Source organism: Hoplias malabaricus, chromosome 11, assembly GCF_029633855.1.
Source record: "Hoplias malabaricus isolate fHopMal1 chromosome 11, fHopMal1.hap1, whole genome shotgun sequence".
In the NCBI taxonomy this organism is placed as follows: Eukaryota; Metazoa; Chordata; class Actinopteri; order Characiformes; family Erythrinidae; genus Hoplias; species Hoplias malabaricus.
The window spans coordinates 16,309,244-16,329,574 of NC_089810.1; the positions used below are offsets into that span (position 1 = coordinate 16,309,244).

At 36.6% G+C, this 20,331-nt stretch overlaps 1 protein-coding gene across 14 annotated transcripts in view; it reads right to left on the minus strand.

Annotated features, from left to right (window-relative positions):
• Window positions 1-18,578, minus strand: part of lrch3 (leucine-rich repeats and calponin homology (CH) domain containing 3) — a 31,930-nt gene extending 13,352 nt beyond the window's left edge. For all 14 annotated transcript variants that reach the window (XM_066684651.1, XM_066684662.1, XM_066684661.1 and 11 more), the window contains exons 1-6: window positions 18,263-18,578; window positions 3,607-3,751; window positions 2,897-3,023; window positions 2,134-2,239; window positions 1,608-1,744; window positions 1,268-1,377 (exon numbers count right to left, since the gene is read on the minus strand). In XM_066684651.1, coding sequence (XP_066540748.1) covers window positions 1,268-1,377; window positions 1,608-1,744; window positions 2,134-2,239; window positions 2,897-3,023; window positions 3,607-3,751; window positions 18,263-18,506 — 869 coding nt within the window. In that variant the 5' untranslated portion in view covers window positions 18,507-18,578. The remainder of the gene's footprint in view (window positions 1-1,267; window positions 1,378-1,607; window positions 1,745-2,133; window positions 2,240-2,896; window positions 3,024-3,606; window positions 3,752-18,262) is intronic.
• Window positions 18,579-20,331: the final 1,753 nt, after the last annotated feature.

The window sequence follows — 20,331 nt, forward strand, 5'->3', positions numbered from 1 at the left end:
GCCACCATCTCCAACTTCATCGCACTTACACACATCTGTGAAACCTACTCAAGCCAGGACATGATTTCTTGCGTCAGTGTCTGCTACCAGAAGCAGATTATGTAACACGGGGAAGGGGGAAAGAAAGAAAGAAAAAAAAAAAAAAAGAAAAAAGTTGTCTGCTGCTTTCCAGTGGTGTGGGGAAATTATTTAAAGACAACATTCACAAGGGTAATCAAAAAACATTTATTCTTTATAAAATTCAGAATTCCCCACCATTTGCTAGCTCTCCAGTCTGTTTGTGTCCTGGAAACTGGTCTATTGTGTTTGTGAAGCCCTAGTGTCAATAAACCTATCGTTACACTTATATAGGGCCTTTCTAGATAACCACACTGCTCAGAACACTCAATCCACACATTGGCAAGTAGCGGGAGCCAAACACGCACAGTGTACTCTTGACCAGGAACGACCGTCAACCTGGAGGACTGCATCGGGTACTAGGATTTCACCCAGGACAAAGCCATCCATATCTGGGTGCACACACATTCACTCACACAGCAGGACAGTTATTAGACAGAAGCCAATTCACCTACCCTCCATGTTTTTGGACTGTGGGAGGAAACCGGAGACCCACGCAGACACGGGGAGAACATGGAAACTCCACCCAGATGGGACTTAAACCCAAGATCCCAGCGCTGGGAGGCGAACGTGCTAACCACTAAGCCACCGTGAGTTCAAAACGAGTTCAAAAAACAAAGTCTCTCTCTCTCTCTCTAAAACAGGAGAGAGAGAGAGAGAGAGAGAGAAAGAGAGAGAGAGAGAGAGAGAGAGAACAAGAACGAGCCATCCAATTGTTGAAAACCATAAAAAGAGATGGGCTTATTGCATAATTCCTGCTCCAAAGGTGGGTAATATTAACCTGCTTTTGTTGTTTCACATTATTACGCATGAAAATAAAGACTGAAATGCTACAAAATTAACAACTCAAGTGACAAAAAAGTTTCTGTGGTAATGCAGTTAATATAAATATACAGACAATTTAAATTCCACCCACATACAAACCACAGTTTTTCTCCTCAAATATACTGTTCCACCTTAAATAACAGAGCTTTTGAATGTAAACAAACCAGAGAGAACTGCAGTTGTAGGTTGTAAATCTTACCTTTAATATGAGGACCCTGGATTCTTCTGATTTACATTAAATATTAAAAGACTGATATCTAGACCACCCAAGAAGAAAAAATGGTGTTTTGTTTTCATTAAGCATGTTAATGAGTGCATTTCTTACCAAGAACCAAAGCCAAGTGGTCTCCTTTCATAGTCAGGAAGGTCTGGAGCTATTTTACATGCCTCCATGTTCAGATATTTGAATATGTGGATCTTCCCCTTGATACAGATCTAGAAGTGTTCATACAGATAAATCATGATTTTTAATAATGGACCATTATGTTGTGGAACAATTACAGAGAATAAAGACCTTACAAAGAACTAAAATAATGCTGCCTTTCATACGTCATACATAAAATGAACTAAATGTAAAAAAATCTCAAATATTTATTGCTAAAATTGTAAATTCATTTTATACATTTGCATCTCAGCAGAAATAATGTGCAGTATGGGTTAATGACCTGTGCAGGGGGACTTTGAAGGGGATTGTTGTCCAGCACAATGCTTTGGAGGTGACGGAGGTTGCGGTAACATACTGGAATCGCAGTCACCTTGTTGCATGAGAAATCTAACCTCACTAATGGCAGCTCAGCCAGTTCTGCAATGTCACCAAAAAACAGAACATTAAAAAAAACACCACACCATAGCAATAATGCAATATTTAAATTTAATGAGCAGTTCACAGAGGGCCCACTGTCTGTGTGTACAGTGACAATAATTTAATGAATACATTTCATTAATATATAAAAGGGGGATCATGCGGTTTAAAAACGGGACATAAAGTGAACAGGTTGGCATATGTAGAGGACAACTAGTGTTGCTTCTTTATGGATACTCTTGAGCTGAACTCAAGAAATATGAAGGCATGTAAGGGCTGGGTGTGTTGGGCAAATGCTGAGATGATTATCTGTGCATGTGTAAGAAAGAAGTGGGCCTTCAAGATGCTTTAAGTGTATGACAACAAATGAGAGCGATATAGACTCTAACCAGGAGGCAAGCGAACAAGGTGGTTTCGTCGAATGTTCAGATCTCGCAGAGCTTCAAGCTGGCCAACCTGGGAAGGCAGAGTCTGGATCTCATTACAGCTCACATCCTAGAGAGAAAAGACGAAGAATGTGAGAGTGAAAGAACAAATACAACAAAAAGTAAACAGACAACAAAAGAAAGCTAAGATTTACAATTAGAGGAAAAAAAGTACCACATTTTATCGTCCAATATACTATATCAATGACAGAATTTCCAACAATGATCCTCATTCCTGGCCCCGTGCATCTACAAATGTTAATTTATGTTTTTTCTGCTGACCCCAGAAAAGCATGAGGATTATATTTAGAATTATTTTAAGCTATTTTAGGCCAGTTTGCAAGTTGTTAGCATACATAATGCATTGTTAATTGCTTATTTAGCCTTGGCATATTATGTAGCTTGCTTAGAGAGATCATACAAGTAGATAGTGTCTCCATACTTGCATATTGGTGAAAATAAACATTACATTTGTCGTATTTTAAACAAAAAATATACTAAATGAGATAAGGGTACAATTTACTCCAACGCTCAAATAGTTCTAGGATATTCAAAATCATAATATTTTCTCTACCATGGAACAGTTTCTCTGTGCATACTGCAAGCAGTTAAGTGAGCCATTTACCCAGAGTGAGAATAACCCTAACAGATCAATATATAAACACCATATCAGATCAATATATAAACATGACCCCAACCTCCCCAACCCACACACACAAGTACTCACCAACTCAGTGAGTTGTCGGAGTTGGCCAAGCTCTTCAGGCAAGGACACTAATTTGTTGTTGCAGGCAATCAGCACTTTCAGAGGCAGACTGCACACATGAGCAGGCAGGGTGGACAGCTGGTTCCGACTGAGGAAAGCATGATAAAGGGAGAAGGAAGTAACACAATTTAGTGGAAAGTTGATCTCAACCCTCTTTCACATGTAGAACATGCCACACTCTGGTTTTAACACCGGTGGCTCAATGATTCATGATTACAAAGTAGGTAAATTAATATTTTGGCTGATATATAGAGTTATGTAGATTAAAAAATGAAAAACTATTTCAGTATTTCCTATATTGGCATCATTTTAAAAATACAGGGTGTGTTTTTGGGGAAAGCATTAAATCAAGTCTTGGTCTAAACTGTACTCTAAAAGGAGGATCACCATCAGAAATGAAGAATAATTTTAGATTGGATGTCTAAAACACTTTCACTCACAACCACGATAAATAAAACTTTGAATGATTTATCAACAATATATCATAGTAATAACGAGAAAGTTATTGTTTAATATGCCACTGACCCATCAGCTTGTTCATTTGGAGCTAGGATTTCTGTATCTCTTTGCAATAAGAGCAATTTTAAAAGGCACTATGCAAATCAAATTTGATCAAGCATATACCATCATTCGTGCTTGTGTAAGTGCATGTGCTTTTTTTTTTTTTTTACCTGATGTTCAGGTATGTTAGGGCCTGAAGATTGATCAGACTTTCTGGTACTGAGCGTAGGCAATTCTGGTACAAGTTCAGATTCTCCAGTGACACAAACATGCACACCTCCACTGGTAGCTCTGACAATCTGTTCCTTGACAAATCTACAGTGGAAAAGAGCACAGAAATTAAGAGCACAAAGAGAGAGCATGTGAAAGAATAGGGGGTGGGGGGAGACATCAGAAAGGAAAATGAGATACAAGGAGTATGAAATGGGAAACTCCGATTTAAGACATTATCCCACCTGTCTTGTTTTCTGCATGCTAAAATGTGTTTGCAGAGTTAATCATTTGTTCCATGACTGTTTTACTGGTTACAATCTACAGACTTATGGAGAACAGCACCGAATTAATTTTCTTTTCAGGTTATTTCAGTGGAAATCTCATATCCTCCTCTAATGCTCAGGTTAGTGGGTTGATAGCACACACATGCCCTGCAGATGTTCTTTTTTTGGCAGTGATGAAAAGCCTATGAGTCAGAGCCAGAGAGCAGTGAGGTGTCAGGCCACAGGGCTAATTAAAGTGCACTGGACTGAACACCGGACAGCAAGAGAACATGGCAGACTCATTTATTTTCAGAAATGTCCTGAGAGATTCAGCAACTATTAAGCTCTTAGACTTTAGAAACAAATACCCAAATGAAATATGCAGATGGAGCCTCTAAAAATCTTTAGTGAAAAGGTAAATGAACTGACTAAAATGTTATTTTAAAAAAGGTACCCACAATATAAAATTATCTCATGTTGGTTTAATGTCATGGTAGATCTTATCATTGAACATAAGCATGTCTAAATAGTTTGTGAACTTCAAACAGTAAACATAACACAAATGATATCACATGGTATCCATAGGTTGTAGTAGTGGTGGGTGATATCATGACTAATTGTACAATTTATCATCATGATTACGATTAATGAACGATTATTTTGTTTTTGTATTTTTGACCCTCATAGTACAGTGACGAGGCTTGTACTGTAAATATGCTTCAGTATTAAAGCTGGGATATTTTTTCTAATGTTGCTGGGAGCTTGTTCTGCTAATTTTTTGAGCACCATTTATATTTGGTTTGGTGTCATCTTTTTGTTAGGTGTCATCTAAATTAAAGTCAAAGCACAACATGTCCAAACCACAGATACTGTGTTTTTCTTTGATATGAACTGCTCAAGACGCTTGGTCGGCCTCTGCGTTTAGGTTCTCCACCATGTTGCAGATAGGGGCAATACAGCTTGATGGCGTGGTTTTAAAGGGACAGTACGTGAACAGACATTGGGGACATAACAGGATAAAAATTAATCAATATAATCGATAAAGACAAGATTATGTAACTCAAACTGTAAACTTCACATTTCTAAACGGAGCTTGGTTCGTCAGTGCCTGTCATTAGGAGCTCAGACTTCATCCCAAATAGCACCATACTCCCTACATACACATCGTACATAACTAATAATACTGCACTCAGGCAGTAATTACAAACCAATGCCGACAGGAAAACGTGAATCTTATTAAAAAAAAAATATAATAAATTTTGACATTAATTGCACTGTGTGACTGCAAATACTGTTTTTTTTAACCTACACCTATCACTCACATTTTCAGACAAGGAGAAACAAACAAAACAAAAGGAAATCTCCTGCTTGGCAATCCATAAGATAATTGAATGATTCATTACAACAAGTTGTTGTACACAAATTTCTGAATGAAGAGAAAAAAAAAAAAGAATTCAAAGTAATATGTTACACATGTAGTCTGTTATACCAAGTAGCAAAAATATGACAGCATTCCAGCAATATACAACAAATAATAAAGGTGGGTTCTTGGTATTCTGGCATTTCAGTAACTGATGTAAAATGATTATCTAAAATCAGTTCTCTAGAAAATTATATTTCAAAAATGAACTTCAAAGAAATAAACATCAGTCCACAGAAAATAATCAAGAATGGTAGACAGCCTTCCTTTTGCTGCCGTGAGCCTCAGTTTAGGAATTGTCTAATCCATACCTTGTAAACACGTAGGGGGAGGAAAGGGGGGGGGGGCACAATACAGAAACATAATACACCCAACACAAATGAATTAGTGTCCTTGCTGATATATATATATATATATATATATATATATATAAAGAAAGAGTCTCTCTATTCAGCCGCTCCTCTTAACTACAGACTTTGCCTGGTCCTAATAATAGCACAACACTACATAGCTACATAATCACGCCCCTAAAAAAGGACAGTGGAAAAACAAAACTTTTAGAAACAAGGTCCACAGGCTGCTATGAGTGGCTGTGTTTCCATGTGTTTTAAAGTTCAGCGGCTGATGATATGCAGCAGTGCAGTCATTTATTTTATTAGTGTTTCGACTCAAGACCAGATTTGACAGAGAGCCTAATTGTGGTCTAAGCTCAGTTTTGTTCACTGATGCTCTCCAAGTTAATAAACTGTCAACATTTAATACTCAAAAGATTTCTAGAATGCTGAACAAATGCAAGAACCTATAAATGCAATAAGTGTGCTCATTAAGCCCACCAAGTCTGGAAAACAAAAGTATACAGAGTAACAAATGGACAATATTCTGTAATCATAAAACTACAAAGTTCTCTTGTATGGTCAGAGGAATTCAGAGAATGGACAGTGAGTGTTGAGACAAAGAGCTGGTCATAATGTTATGGTTGATCTGTGTACATACGGTGTCAACGTCAATACATGGATTGACGGACTAGAGCCTATGCCCTTGCTACTCCATGCTCAGCACTGCAGAAATTGCATTATGTAAAAAAAGCTTACCTAGTTTTCTAGTATATATAGCACATTCATCTTCTTATAGCACCCCCATGCACAAGTAAAAGCATTCGTCTACTTGAACATTCAGGACTATTTCACTTTGTATTTTCACAAATATTAAAATTGTGCATTTTTAGAAATGTTATGTCAATGCATTATAGCCTACCCTTAATTATGAGACCATGTCTTTACTCTCTGAGGACTGCAAAAAACTGCACCAATGTACTCAATACAAGCTTCAACTGGAATCTAAACTCCATTGTGGAATTTATGCAGTGAAGGTTTTAAGAGATAACACATTGGATCTAAACTTGCATTGTCATTATAATGTTTGTTTGTACAGTGAACAGGTTGCATGATGCTTTTTTGGCTTTTGTTTGATGATATGGTAGCAAAGGAAGATTTGTGTTTGCTATTATAGCTTTTCCAGCATGCCTGGACTTATATTTATAGCTGTGCAGCTGTGTGGAGATCCGGGAGGACAGGAAGCTGTGCAATGTCTGCTCCGAACTTTACCTCAAACCAATTCAAGCAAAGTCACACTACACCAACACTGTCAGATCAACAGCTTGAGCAAAACATTACTAAGGGACACAAAAGTACATAAAATCAAGCTTATTTAGAACTTAAAATGCCATAAAGCTCAGGTTTTTACCAACTGATTGAATTTCATTTAGAAAATGTAAATTTTCTAAGCCAGGACAAAGCCTCATACCTTTGAGCAAAAAGTCGAGTGAAAGGTCTTCTGAGTGTTGTGTCTGTATTCAGCTTCATTCCTCTCTCTTTTAACCTAAATTCAACTACATTCCCAACTGCAGTGGGTTACTGAGCTTATGTTTTTTTCCTCATTTTACCCGCTTTCAGACTTTGACATCACCAGTCAGCGAGCAACCACAGCACCCCATCCCTGTGGCTCTCTTAAACGCACATGAATGAATTTTATGGCCTTGTACTTAAAGACACAGAACGGATATTTGTCACACCACACACACGTCATAAGTACCGCCCTCATTTTTGAGATGCTGTCTACATTTTTTAATTATCTTTGCAAAGCCCAACTGAGATGTTCACTTTGGTTTGCCCTCTGGTTTCATCCAGGTCTTTTGTCTAAAAGCCTTCGCCCTTCTTGTAGTGCAAGTGGTAATACTGCTCTCCCAGAATACTTAAGCCTTCAGACACGTCTATCTTCAGGCACAATCTCTGTGCATGCATGTAGTGCACATACATGAGGCAGAGGGTGAGAAAAGAGTGAGAGTCAGAGAGAAGAGGGGTTGTGCATGTGTGCTCTGTCTGTGAAACAGTGGCCTATTGTGACATCATTCAGGGCAGTTGGAATTTAAAATTCTGAATGTTTTGCCCTTTTCTCCATTTAAAAAGGTAAATGTACCAATTTCAAAAAATCTGATTCACTCCTCTCGCTGCTGAGACCTTAAAATAATAATGATAAAGATACTGCTGATTTTATTAGAAGAACAGACTTGCCAACTCAGGTTTAAAGCTCATTTAATTTATTTGTGATTATTTGTAGGGACATGATGAAAATGCTAGGAACTCCTAATTTTTATTTTTTTTAATGTTCAGATCACTATAATGAATAACAGCTTAAAGAAATGTGTCAGAACAGTATAGACCAGTTGTGCTGCACAGATACTGATACCATATCTGATACCAATACTGGCACTTAAACACAGTATCAGTATCAGCTACAGAGAGCACTGAAACCATAGGTGCGTTGGAAATGGCCCACTACTCACTATTTCCTACATGTAATAATACACAGGGTACTTTTCAGGACACACCCCATGAAGCAGATACTGACGTGCATGCGCACTGCTAGATGCTGCTCAAATTTTAAGTTCGGGCACATTATAAACAGGCTGGGTATTTCACACTACATGATTGTTTTTGTCAATTTTTACAGAGACTGGAAAAAATGTCACACACACACACTACATGACTCCCCAAGCAAACACGTTTCCTTGGAGACACAAATATGGACATACAACTTGCTACAATTACTGTTTGCGCTACTATTTATGTAGATACACAAAGAAAAAAAATACCGTAAAAGGTCTTGAATGGGAAAACATTCAGAGCAATCTTTACACACTGCAGCAGGAGCTGGAGATTAGTAGAATAGCACATAGTTGTGGCTACATTCCACCTTAAACGATTCAGAAACAGAGCTAACCGTAGCGCACACCACAGTGTTGTATCCTTTAAGGCGAAACGGAAAATTAGAATAAAGTTGGAATAAAGGCTGTAATAGCATGTTGTGTGACACAGCATGTTCTCCTACAGGTAATAATTGTTATTTGGGGACGTGCATCTGGCAGTATGTAATATATTGTAGTTTTTCCATTTAATCTGTCCTCCACTGTTGAGCTCCATTGTATGTGCCCGTGTTAACTTTCTGTGCTCTGTTCTTATTGGCCATTGAAGGGACTCGTTTAGCCTCGAGTTGGTGGAGAGTTTACACTACGCGATTACGTCCAAATTCGGGTTGAAAAAAAAAAAAAAAAAACGCTTGATATGCTGCGACTAGTCTGAAATGCAATTTTGAGGCAAAAGTATTTAAAATTGGGCTAAAAGTCATGTAGTGTAACCCCAGCATAAGGCATGCCAAAGAACATTGAATTCATTCAAGCAACCACAAGGAAGTAGGCTAACACAGGTCAGCAGCAGTCCTTAGTGCATTTTACAGTCGTGAAAAATATCCTCATGACAGTGTAAAAAGCTGTCAGGCTAAACCATCTCCTCCTACTTATACTAGCTACTGCATTGTGGAAATATTAATTTTTTTCATGGCTCTGAAACTTTACATTTTTTACTGTGTTTATTATGAATTGAATGTTGTTCTTATTATAGCTTATTACCGATACAGAACACTGCTTTAGCAAAAAATCTGTAAGTATAGCAATATAAATATCTGGATGTTTACACACCTATCTAGTAGTTAAGATAGAGTTGGTATCAGTACTCTGTACCGGCAGATACTTGAACATGAAATATTGGTATCGGAAGGAAAAAAGTGATATTGGTGCATCGCTATAGACTAGAATTGATATTGATCAGCTTCAATCATCTTCTTCTACTTACTTTGGCTGCTCAATTCAGAAGTCGCCACAGCAGATCAACCAATTTCGCATTATCGATTTGGCACAGTTTTTTATGCCGGATGCCCTTCCTGACACAGCCCTCCCTATATATCCAGGGTTTGGGACCAGCACTGCAACGCATTGATCTGCTTCAATACTACAGGGTGGGCCATTTATATGCATACACCCTATTAAAATGGGAATGGTTGGTGATATTAAGTTCCTGTTTATGGCACATTAGTAAACAGAATGGGAATTGGGGGGGGGGGGGTCTTCAAGATGGGTGGTGACCATGGCAGCTATTTTGAAGTCGGCCATTTTGGATCCAACTTTTTTTTTTTTTTTTTTCACCCCAATGGGAAGAGGGTCATGTGACACAAACTTATTGGGAATTTCACAAGAAAAACAATGGTTTTTAACGTAACTTGATTCTTTCATGAGTGATTTACAAGTTTCTGCCCACTTATAAAATGTGTTCAAAGTGCTGCCCATTGTGTTGGATTGTCAATGCAACCCTCTTCTCCCAATCATCACATACTGATAGCAACTCCGCAGGAGAAATTCTAGCACAGGCATCCAGTGTCCGTAGTTTTCCTATTCTGTGTGGAACTTCAGGAAACAGTTTCGGTTTTTGGTGGTTGTGAAGCATAATTGGTTAAAAACATACTAAAGACTAATCTTGGCTAAAATAATTTGATATACCAAAACAGTTAAATATCAAAGCTGCTCCTCAATCCCAGGCACATTACACACTGAAGGGCCATTGAGACCACACCCCCTACACTGTTCATTTTTCCATCACATGTACAGCATATGTCCAGATAATTTCTAGTTTATCTAGTTTATTCACCACTACTGAATGCAAACACTTGGACCAAATGACTACCTAAAGGTATATTTTGACAAGCTTCTTATTTTTATGGATAGTAATAGCATTGAAGCATTTAAGCAACTACTAAATCAAGTGTAATCTCTATCTGGTAAATCAGAAAAGCTTAATAAGCAAATTTAATTTAAGGGACTAATTTAGCAGGCTAGCAAGAGGTTAGCTTAGCAAGACCAGCTACCTATATTTTTTGCTTCAACTGGTTTCTGTAAACAAGAATTACTATTTATTATTTATGTATTTAACTTTTTAAAAACCATTAGCTTTAGTGTTTTTACACCTTGTCATTGTATTTAACAGAAGAATGCCACATGTATCAACTATGAAATCACAGGTGTCAATTATATGCATTATTGGGCCTTCATGTCTGCTGATGACCAAAGGAGGGGAAAAATGATGTACAGGGTACAGTGATGATAGTGTGTGATATAATTCCTATTAATTCAAATAAATTCCAATAAATGCCCAAAATTTCCATGGAAAGTTTACATTTTGGAAAAGTTCCCATGGAAAGTTACTGGTAATTTACTGGAAATTTTCCACCCTTTGCAACCCTAATCACAAATTAAAAAATAAAACATATGAGTACTTAGCTGACCGTTAGTTGAGTTAAATCAATGACTGAGTCCTAGATCTGCAGGATATTTGATCTTTACAGCTTTTCCTCAATCAATACACCTTTCTCTATGAATCTACTAATCTATTAAGCACAACACATGTTGAAAAAAAAACTGGTCTAGTCTTCCCTTCAGTAATGCCTGTATCTAACATTTTACATAATCTTAGGCCCACATATTCTCAAATATGAAGAAATGTTTCATACTGATTAAAGTACATACATTTATAGCTTTCAATATCACAATATAACACTGAATTTCTAGCATTGTGTGACATGGAACTGATCTTTTATCAGGACAATGGAATATCTTTATTCCATTGCCAGACATAAGTGAAATAAAAGAAAGGACAAACTGACACTTCAGTCAGCATATCACCATGCCCAACGGTCAGCCACATGGTAAAGACAGTACTGGGATGTTGTTTTTCAGGTAATTTAAATACTCACTATTAATAATTACATACAGTATTTCACCAGCTTCTCCCCTTCAGGGTTTTACTTCCTACTTTAGACCTGTATTTTATGCATTTAAAAAAAAAAAAAAAACCCACACACTATATTAATATGTCCCCTCATGTGACAAGTAACAGGCATTAAAACAAAGCAAACCTTCTATGCAAGAGGAACAATACTACCTGGCTTTTTCCATCTCGCCATGTTTACTGATCTCCCCTTCTCTCAACACTACAAATAAAAGTAATACACAATGACGTGTCTTGTGTTCAATTATATGATTTCACTATGAAATTCACAGCCATGTGTGTTTAAACATTGATTATAAAAGGGAAATAGGCCTACATCACTGGGTTTGTTTCATCTGTGTAATTAACTTCAAAACACTACATAATTTTGTTTAAAAAATGATATAGCCACAAGATATTGATTCCCAACATGTTTGAATATAGCAAGGTTACCACTGACTCCAATACATACATACATACACATACACATACACACACACACACACATATATATATCTATCAGTCAAACAAACACTACTGTTTACGTGCAGGCCAACAGTCTGACTTGATGAAACTCCCCTTTTGTAATTCGCCTAAATGCACTTCCTAGTTTTTAATCATTTTAATCTTTTGCTATTTTTTCTTTAAATATTTACTGAAGTTTATTTCTGACCAAAAGAAAAATTAAATACAAATGATTTTTTTCCAAATCTTCAGCATTTGCCCTCATGTCACCTTCTCCAAATGCTATTACACATGACTCTACAAAAATGGAAAACCATTCATAAACCACTGTATGAGCATTAATGGCCCAATTTAAGATTTCACGTATTCCGATTTATCTCATATCCAGCCAATATCATAAAGTGATAAGTGATAAACTTGGGATTAATTAGATGTTTACAGTCAAATCCAGCTATTAACATGTAATATCAATATCTTTTTAAATGTAACATGTAATTATTGATGTGCATACAAACAGTCATTGCAAGGCTTGCAAGTTTTTTCCTTTCTTCAGTCTCCTGTATCTTTCACTAACCAGACTTCACTAAAAGGCACAATTCACACAGACCAGTCTAGCAGAAAAGTAGAAATACAAAATCTAAGCTGTAATTTGCTAACCATAACAAATGCAATGCAGGAAGAATTCTAACTATTTTAAGGCACTGAACACCACAAGAGCTTTCAGACTCTTGACCTACACATTTCCATGACAATGTTTGCAGTCTACCCCTCCACAACCCTTAAACAACCAGTATTGACCCAGGAAGTCTAATGCCAGGATACAATGTGTACATTGGCTGCAAGCTGATTCAGTAAAAGTGAATTGTAAACAAATCCATCAATATTACCCTTTGTCAACAACACAATAAAAACAAAAATAAAATTAGCGTCATTCATTGCAAGCCAAGGCAAGTGGCTTGAAATTTGTGCCTGACAGAAAGAAAAACAAATCAAATTCTGCATTGCAAAACACCGGTTTAGTGTGGCTGATCAACGCAAAACTTACCCAACTGCACATGCCAATTTTGGTAACAGGATAAAGAAAACTATGACTACAAAAACAGACACCCTACTGTAGAATGTTACGTTTTTTTTTAAAAGAATAATAAAAAAAATGTCTATGCAGTATTTACATTAATGATTTGAATTTCCACTGCAAACACACAAAGCATTAGCAATTATAAATAAATTCAGACAAAATTAATTTTATTTACATGTTACTGATGCTATAAATAACAGTATACCTGCCCATCTATTCAGTAGTGGTAATAACATGGAATGGCATTGGCACCTTACGTTCAAATGATGCTGGCACATGCCAATCGCATTGGCATCATACCTTCGGGTGACACTGGCACATACCAATGGCATCTGCATTTTACTTTTGGGTGACAGTGTCATTGACATCTTACGTATCTAAACATTAGGGTAAGAGTCTGTGGGTGAACTGATTTCAAAAGAAAAACCACAAGTCATGAAGATATGAATACATTGTGTCATTTCATGCTCTTAAATAATAACATTTCTATCGATTTTATTAAAAAGGAATGCTCCACCAATTTCAAGTACAAATGTTAGTATACCACCTGAATGTATCAAGTCTTTTTAATTATTCTTGTATGTCATTTTAAAATAAAGGCCCATTCTGTTAAGTCATATTTATTTATATAGCCCATTTAAAAGACAACAAGTGTCAGCCAAATGGCTGCACAATAAAATCAACTAACAAACAAAACCAGGTAATTTTCAGAGCAAAAATAAAATAAATAAAACAAATAAAGAGGATTTAACTATAAAACAAATGTGGAAAAGCTACTGATGGCAAGACAACATAAACCAAGGCAGAACAGATGACTGAAATAATCTAAAAAGACTCAAATGCCAGAGAAAATAGATAGGTTTTCAAATTGGACTTAAAAGTCATTATTGTAGGAGACTGCTTTATGAAAAGTGGGAGACACTTCCAGAGTCTTAGGGCGGCTACATCAAATGCCCGATCTCCTTTGAACATCAACTGAGAGCGAGGGGTGTTTAAAAGCAGTTGGTTAGAGGGAACCTGCATAGGGAACCTGTGGTAGGATCAAAAACAATTAAAATCTGAATTATATTTCGGAGCCAGACCATGGAGAGCTTTAAAAACGAACAGTAATACTTTGACTTCAACTCTGTATTTCACTGGTACCCAATGCAACGGCGCCATACATTTTTGAAACTTTAATTCCAAATGTAATTAATTATTAAAAGGACAATTAAAAAAAAAAAAAAAAAAAACGATGAAAAACACCACCACCTATACAGAGAAGTCTTTATATTATTTATATTTTATACATTTTTTAAATATTATATAAAAATATATGATTTTTTTATGTTGAGTAACCTATTTATACTTATTTACAATTATTTATTTATTTATTTTTGAAAAAATTTAAAATAATATTTAATGTGACTGGCCAGGTTTTATTTTTTTTTTCCTGCAAGTTAAATGAATTAAAATGAGCAGTTAAAATTGTTCCTTCTAGAGGCTATTAATTTATTGTCACTTAGAAAATAAGTGACAACTTATTCAGGGGTGTCCAAACTTTGCATGAGAGGAAATCTGGATTATGCATAATTAGAATTGCATGTGATATGTCATGAGCCTAATTCAGAAACTTAATTATCTTTGTTGAAATGTCAGCTTTCAAGTACCTGGGACACAGAGTTATCCATGAACACATGTCCATAAACACAGTTACATTGGGCTATGTGCTAATATGGGATGCTATGTTTGTAACATGCCACTTGTTTGGCATTAAGGTCTGTTTACTAGCATGTAAAGAACCTACGTTTAGCTAGGTGCTTAAACATCCAAGTGCTAGTTAAACCTAGGCCACTGGCAGATGTTCCACAATGTCACAAAAATGTCAATAATATCGACATTGGAAATTTCAACGACATTGGCATATGCCTCTGTCACCTGTATGTAAGATGCCGCTGCCATTTCATGTTATTACTGCCATCCATTTCTAAAGAATTTTGTGGTAAACCATTTTTACTTTCAGTTTAAAAATACCACTTCTCGGATTACGTCAAGCCTGAACTAATCTAAACACAGAGCAGTGATGACTTAAGCACACTTTGACATCACCAGTAGCTAAAAAAACAAAAATGTGAAACTCTGTGACACCCAGCAGCTTTCTACTCATTAAGATAAATGATAACAGCTGTGTTGTGTCTCTCTGTGCCTCAGGAAAAATAATTTTATCATGAAACTAGGTAGCTTTTTCCCCCTTTAATTAAATAAAACATTCAAATCCAGAACCGTCTAATCCCTTAAAAACAACTTAAACAACTTAAAAAGTTAAGTTAACAACTTAAAAAGCTTACATTTATAAAATAGGTCAGAAAGTAAGAACAAGTGTCAGTAATCAAGTCCTATATCCTTAGAGCTTAGCGTAGCACCGCTGCTTATTTAGTTATTGCCTTATTTTATTACCTTATTGGCTCAAGACCCCAAATCGGCATTCCTATTCTGAATAGCCTTGTGAAAACAGGCCCAGATCTGACAAGGACACACACTTCAATTCAGTGCTGCAATAATTCACAGACTGATCCCAGATCAGCCTTCTAACTCAGCTGTTTCAGTATATCTGATCATGACACTTCATGTTTCAAGTGATTTTTCTTTGGGAAACTAAAAAGTTCAAGGAGAGTGTATCAAAAACTGCTATCTTGCAAACACTCAGCTTTCTTTTTCTCTAATATGCAGATCAACAGGATTGTGGTCAATTATGTTCCTTACAGAAAATACAGTAACCAAGAAAGTAACGTAACTTGATTCTCAAATTGATCCTCGGGCAACTTAATGATAATGTGAAAGTAGTCCATATGCATTGTCTGTTTCCTTGTGGAATCCTATAACCTGACACTGTCCTACTTTTCTGCCTTTTAGTGACACTAAAGGCATATATATAAATTGGTGTAGAATGTATTAGGAATAGATGGTTCCTGACTGGAATAGGGAGAAAATCATCAAGGCTAGGGACGTTAGCTAAGGCAAGCAAACTACACACAATTAAGCCTTGCTAAAAATTTTATTATTTCTGCCATTTTAAACATTAATTATCTACTGGCAGGATGTCACACACAGCTTCTTTAAACCTCATGAGTGATTAATTACACCTTTTCAACAAGTTTACACAGGTCCCTGGGGTCTTAGTGAAACTTATGTGACTTGGTTTAGTCAAAGTATTACTAGATTCCAGCACCATAGCACCCTTTATAAGCAGCTCTGTTCTGGACCGTCTATTTGATTGCCTGTTCCTTTAAATGATACTGAGCCACTGTTTAACCCAACGCAGGTGAACAGCAATGAGAAGTGAATGGGTTGGTCTCGATTTTCTTGTCATTTTTGCAGTTTTCAGAAAGTATACTGAATACTTAGCCACTGCAGGTGCTCTTGCATAATTAAAAATACCAACTAGGCAGAACTGTTTCACCATTTGTGGGATGGGAGGTTCTCTGGGTACTAAAATGTTTGTTCACATGCACTAAAAACTGGTGGCTTTATCATAATATGATCTCTTTACACAAACCCAATCCTGTAAGCTCTCGCTGGCCAAATTCATATATACCCCTCATGCACGGTACAAACAACAAAGCCGCTCTCCAATCCAGAAAGCAGAGACAAGATAAACACACCGCAGAGCTTTAGTTTGACAGACCCCGACAGGAGTTACCATACACGTCTGGGCAGCCTTAGCTTTAGCTTCTCTAGTTTTCTACTTTGTGCTCCACCTTTATAAAACATAGCTGACGTTACGTTCAGCGATAAAACCAAGTAAACTTAGTCCTTTAACGGATTTCAGAACACCTGAACTAGATATCACAACAGATAGTCAAATCATTTAGCTGGAGCTCACAGCCTAAGGAGTCACGCCTCCGTCTCCAGCTGTTATAAAGGATGAACTATTAATTTCATAAGAATTCTTATTTAAAACTTCAAAACACTTATTAACCAACAATTGGTACAATTCACCAATAGGTCATACTTTGGCAGCAATTTAAAATGGCAGGTGGTCTAAAATATATGGTCATCATTTTTGTGAAGCGGTTGCTGTTAGCACCACTAAAACAGATTTACTTAATAACGGAGCTTAACGTCCTTATAGTCTGTTATCGAGTAACAGTAACCTATCAGAACACTTTATAAATCATTTCACGAGCAAGAAATATCGCACCATCCAACGTTCAAATGTGTATTTTAAGAAGAGTGGCATTAACTTTTCCTGCCATTAGCTCGGCCAGCTAACGTGAGATCTGGGAGTCGATCCCAAAATGAGTCGAATCTCTAATTCCAGGCATTTGCAAATCGACTCCAATATTGAGAGTCGATTCCAGAGCTTCCGACTCCAAGCCCCTTACAGTCGGATAGTCCACTACTCTAGACCAAATTACCCGAATAATACATCCTTGCGCAACACATACATCAGCTCACTAGCTGTATTTTACAATAACATAAAAAGCAAAATAACAAAAATTGTAAAAAAAAAAAAATTCAGTAAAAGCTGAAGTTTGAAACCTAAAAGTTACATTAAATCCACTTAATGGCAAAACAGCTGCACAGTTGGCGATGACAAGCCAGTCCCTTAATTGGGCAGTTTGATTATTTCCACTGATATTATACAAGCATCAAAATCTTCAATGTTTGACACTTTGACGTTGTATTGTTATATTTTGATTACCTAACATAACGCGAGAATTATGCAAAAATTATGTTAAGACATTAGGGCTATTCTAATCACAATTAAAATGTGTATTTGTCTATACGCTGTGTTTACACTAGTTCTCTTACATTTCTATGGAATTCAAACAGTCGAACGGACCATTGAATCATTTCAATCGACTCCAAAATTTTAGGATTCGAACAGTCCAACCTAATGTCCACTTCAGACTCGCGTAAACAAAACATCAGAGTCTTAATGAGGCTGGTTTTGAGTCTTATTCGAATTTAAGGGTCCACCCTAAATGGGGACTGTGTATGTTTATACTCTACACCACTTAAGGTATAATGGCAAATCTGATAAAGAACTTGCTAAGGAACCAACTTCAGCCTCTTCCTCCAATGTTCACTACTGAGGGAAACTCAGAAGGTACCTGCTGTCCCGTTTAAGGCGATTGGATAATTCGAAATAGAACTTGGAGGATCAGAAGCAAACTTCACCTTAGTCTACTACTTTTTAAGGATCTAACGGTGCCCAAAATGAATGAGTTTAACGGCCGCAGGCGCTCTTACCGGCCCGGGTGGTGTCGGTCAGGTCGTGGTTAGCGGCGCTCCGCGGAAACTCCTTCAGTTTCCTGCCGCTCAGGTTGAGGCTCCCTGTGGCCGCGGCCTCCTCGAGGGCCCGCTCCAGGGAGCGGCTCCAGGCCGCAGGGCCAGGGATCAATAGGCCGTTAGCGGCGGGGCCTGCAGCGCTTGGATTACGGACCGAGAACGCGGGAACAGTGTTTTCCGCAGAGAGCAACACCGAGGCCGCCATTACATAGCATTACAACTCCCACTAACGATAATCTCCACCGCTCACTAAAGCGCCAGTGCGCAGGCGCGTCTGGTCAGATCACAAAGGTCCAACCACTTTTCCCGCATAGGGGATTACTAGGAAAATTGTTCTGTTTACGGATTTTGACATAATATTATATACTGAACAAATAAGATGACACAGATGAACACACCTGCATATTTTAACCAACATTCCTGTTATGATGCTGATTTTATCATGAAAATGAGGTATAATAAATTATAATAATGGAACATAAAATGTAATAAGTGCAAATCATAAATATTTCCACCTCTTAATCTCAGAAAATACATAGAAACTAAAATAGCAAAATAAGGCACTATTTAAACTTGCTTCCCAAAGAAAATATTTAAATGTATTTTTTTTTTCAAATGAACAAATATGAACTTGTCCAAGGATGCCCAAACTGCAGGACAGGACCCAGTTCTAAGATTTAAACGTATTTAATTGCACTACATTTTTAAAAGACTGTAGATTTACTGAACACTCTGAATCAAAACAGGAAACACAAATCACAATGGTATTAATGATATTCATACTTTTTAACTATAGGCCTATGATAACTCACTCCAGTGTTGATTTAACTTCCCTTATCTTTTTGTTTCCTTTTACACAGTGCTCTGAAGCCACTCATCCAGTTCAGGGTCATGATGGACATCATAATTTCCAGATTTGAGTTGATCCTTAATTCTGGCCTTTCTGAATTTTAGTAGCTCATTCTCACTCACTGGATATTTGTTAAAGTTTCCAAGGTTCAATGGTATAAAAAAACAACCAGCAAAAAAAATAAATAAATAAATAAAATAAAAATGCAATTTAAATAAGCATCAATATTTTAGAAAAGAGAAACATTTTAATTCAGAAGGTTTAATAAATTTTATTAATGTTCTTATCTAGCTATTTTGTCACTAGACTAAAATTATTCTTAAATAAACAAACCTAATTTTCAGAAAGGTTGGGACAAATTTAAATAAAAATTGCAAAAAAAAAAAAAGAGTTTTAAGCACACAGTTCAGAGTCCCATTAGTGCACATGACAAGAGTTACTTTCACAACTAAACAATACATATATGAGTGTTGGAACAACATGCTGCCATCCAAACAATGCATTTTTTCAAAGGGCACCTCATCATCCAAGACCTGATATCACCAAAAAATGCTCTCTGAATTTCACTGTAGTGTACAGTAATGCGGAACAGGTTACCTGGATATAATTAAACATTGCTGAATTTTGTACGTCTACATTAGTTACAGTTCAATTCAACAGGTAATCTGCTGATTAGCTAGGCCTGCTTAAGTGAGTTATGCTTACTGACATTAACCCCAGGTTCTTCATTCACACCTTACCCTGTTTATATTCATGGGATAATTACACAGTGCCAGAGGCAAAGGACCAGTGTAATACATATCTTTATATTCCAATTACTGGATATTTTCTGATCCAGATTTACGCTCTCACTGAACTCAGAAAGGCAATGTGTGCTGCTAGTAAAATGAAAATTCTCTATTGTATTTAAAAGGGGATGTTTTGTGATTTATTTTTATTTGTATAAAATATAATTAGCATAATTATAGTATTATAAAAATGTAATCAAATCATTCATAATCTTTCTAGAAACACTTGCTGAATCAGATGTATAATGCTAGGAAGAGTCTGGTACATGGGTAGCATTTCAGAAGATGTGTACATTGAAATGTGACTAAACATAGACATTTATAAGCTCAATTGCTTAAAAATCAATTTCTGCATTCAAATTCAATTGTTCAGGACTGATTTTACTCCTGTT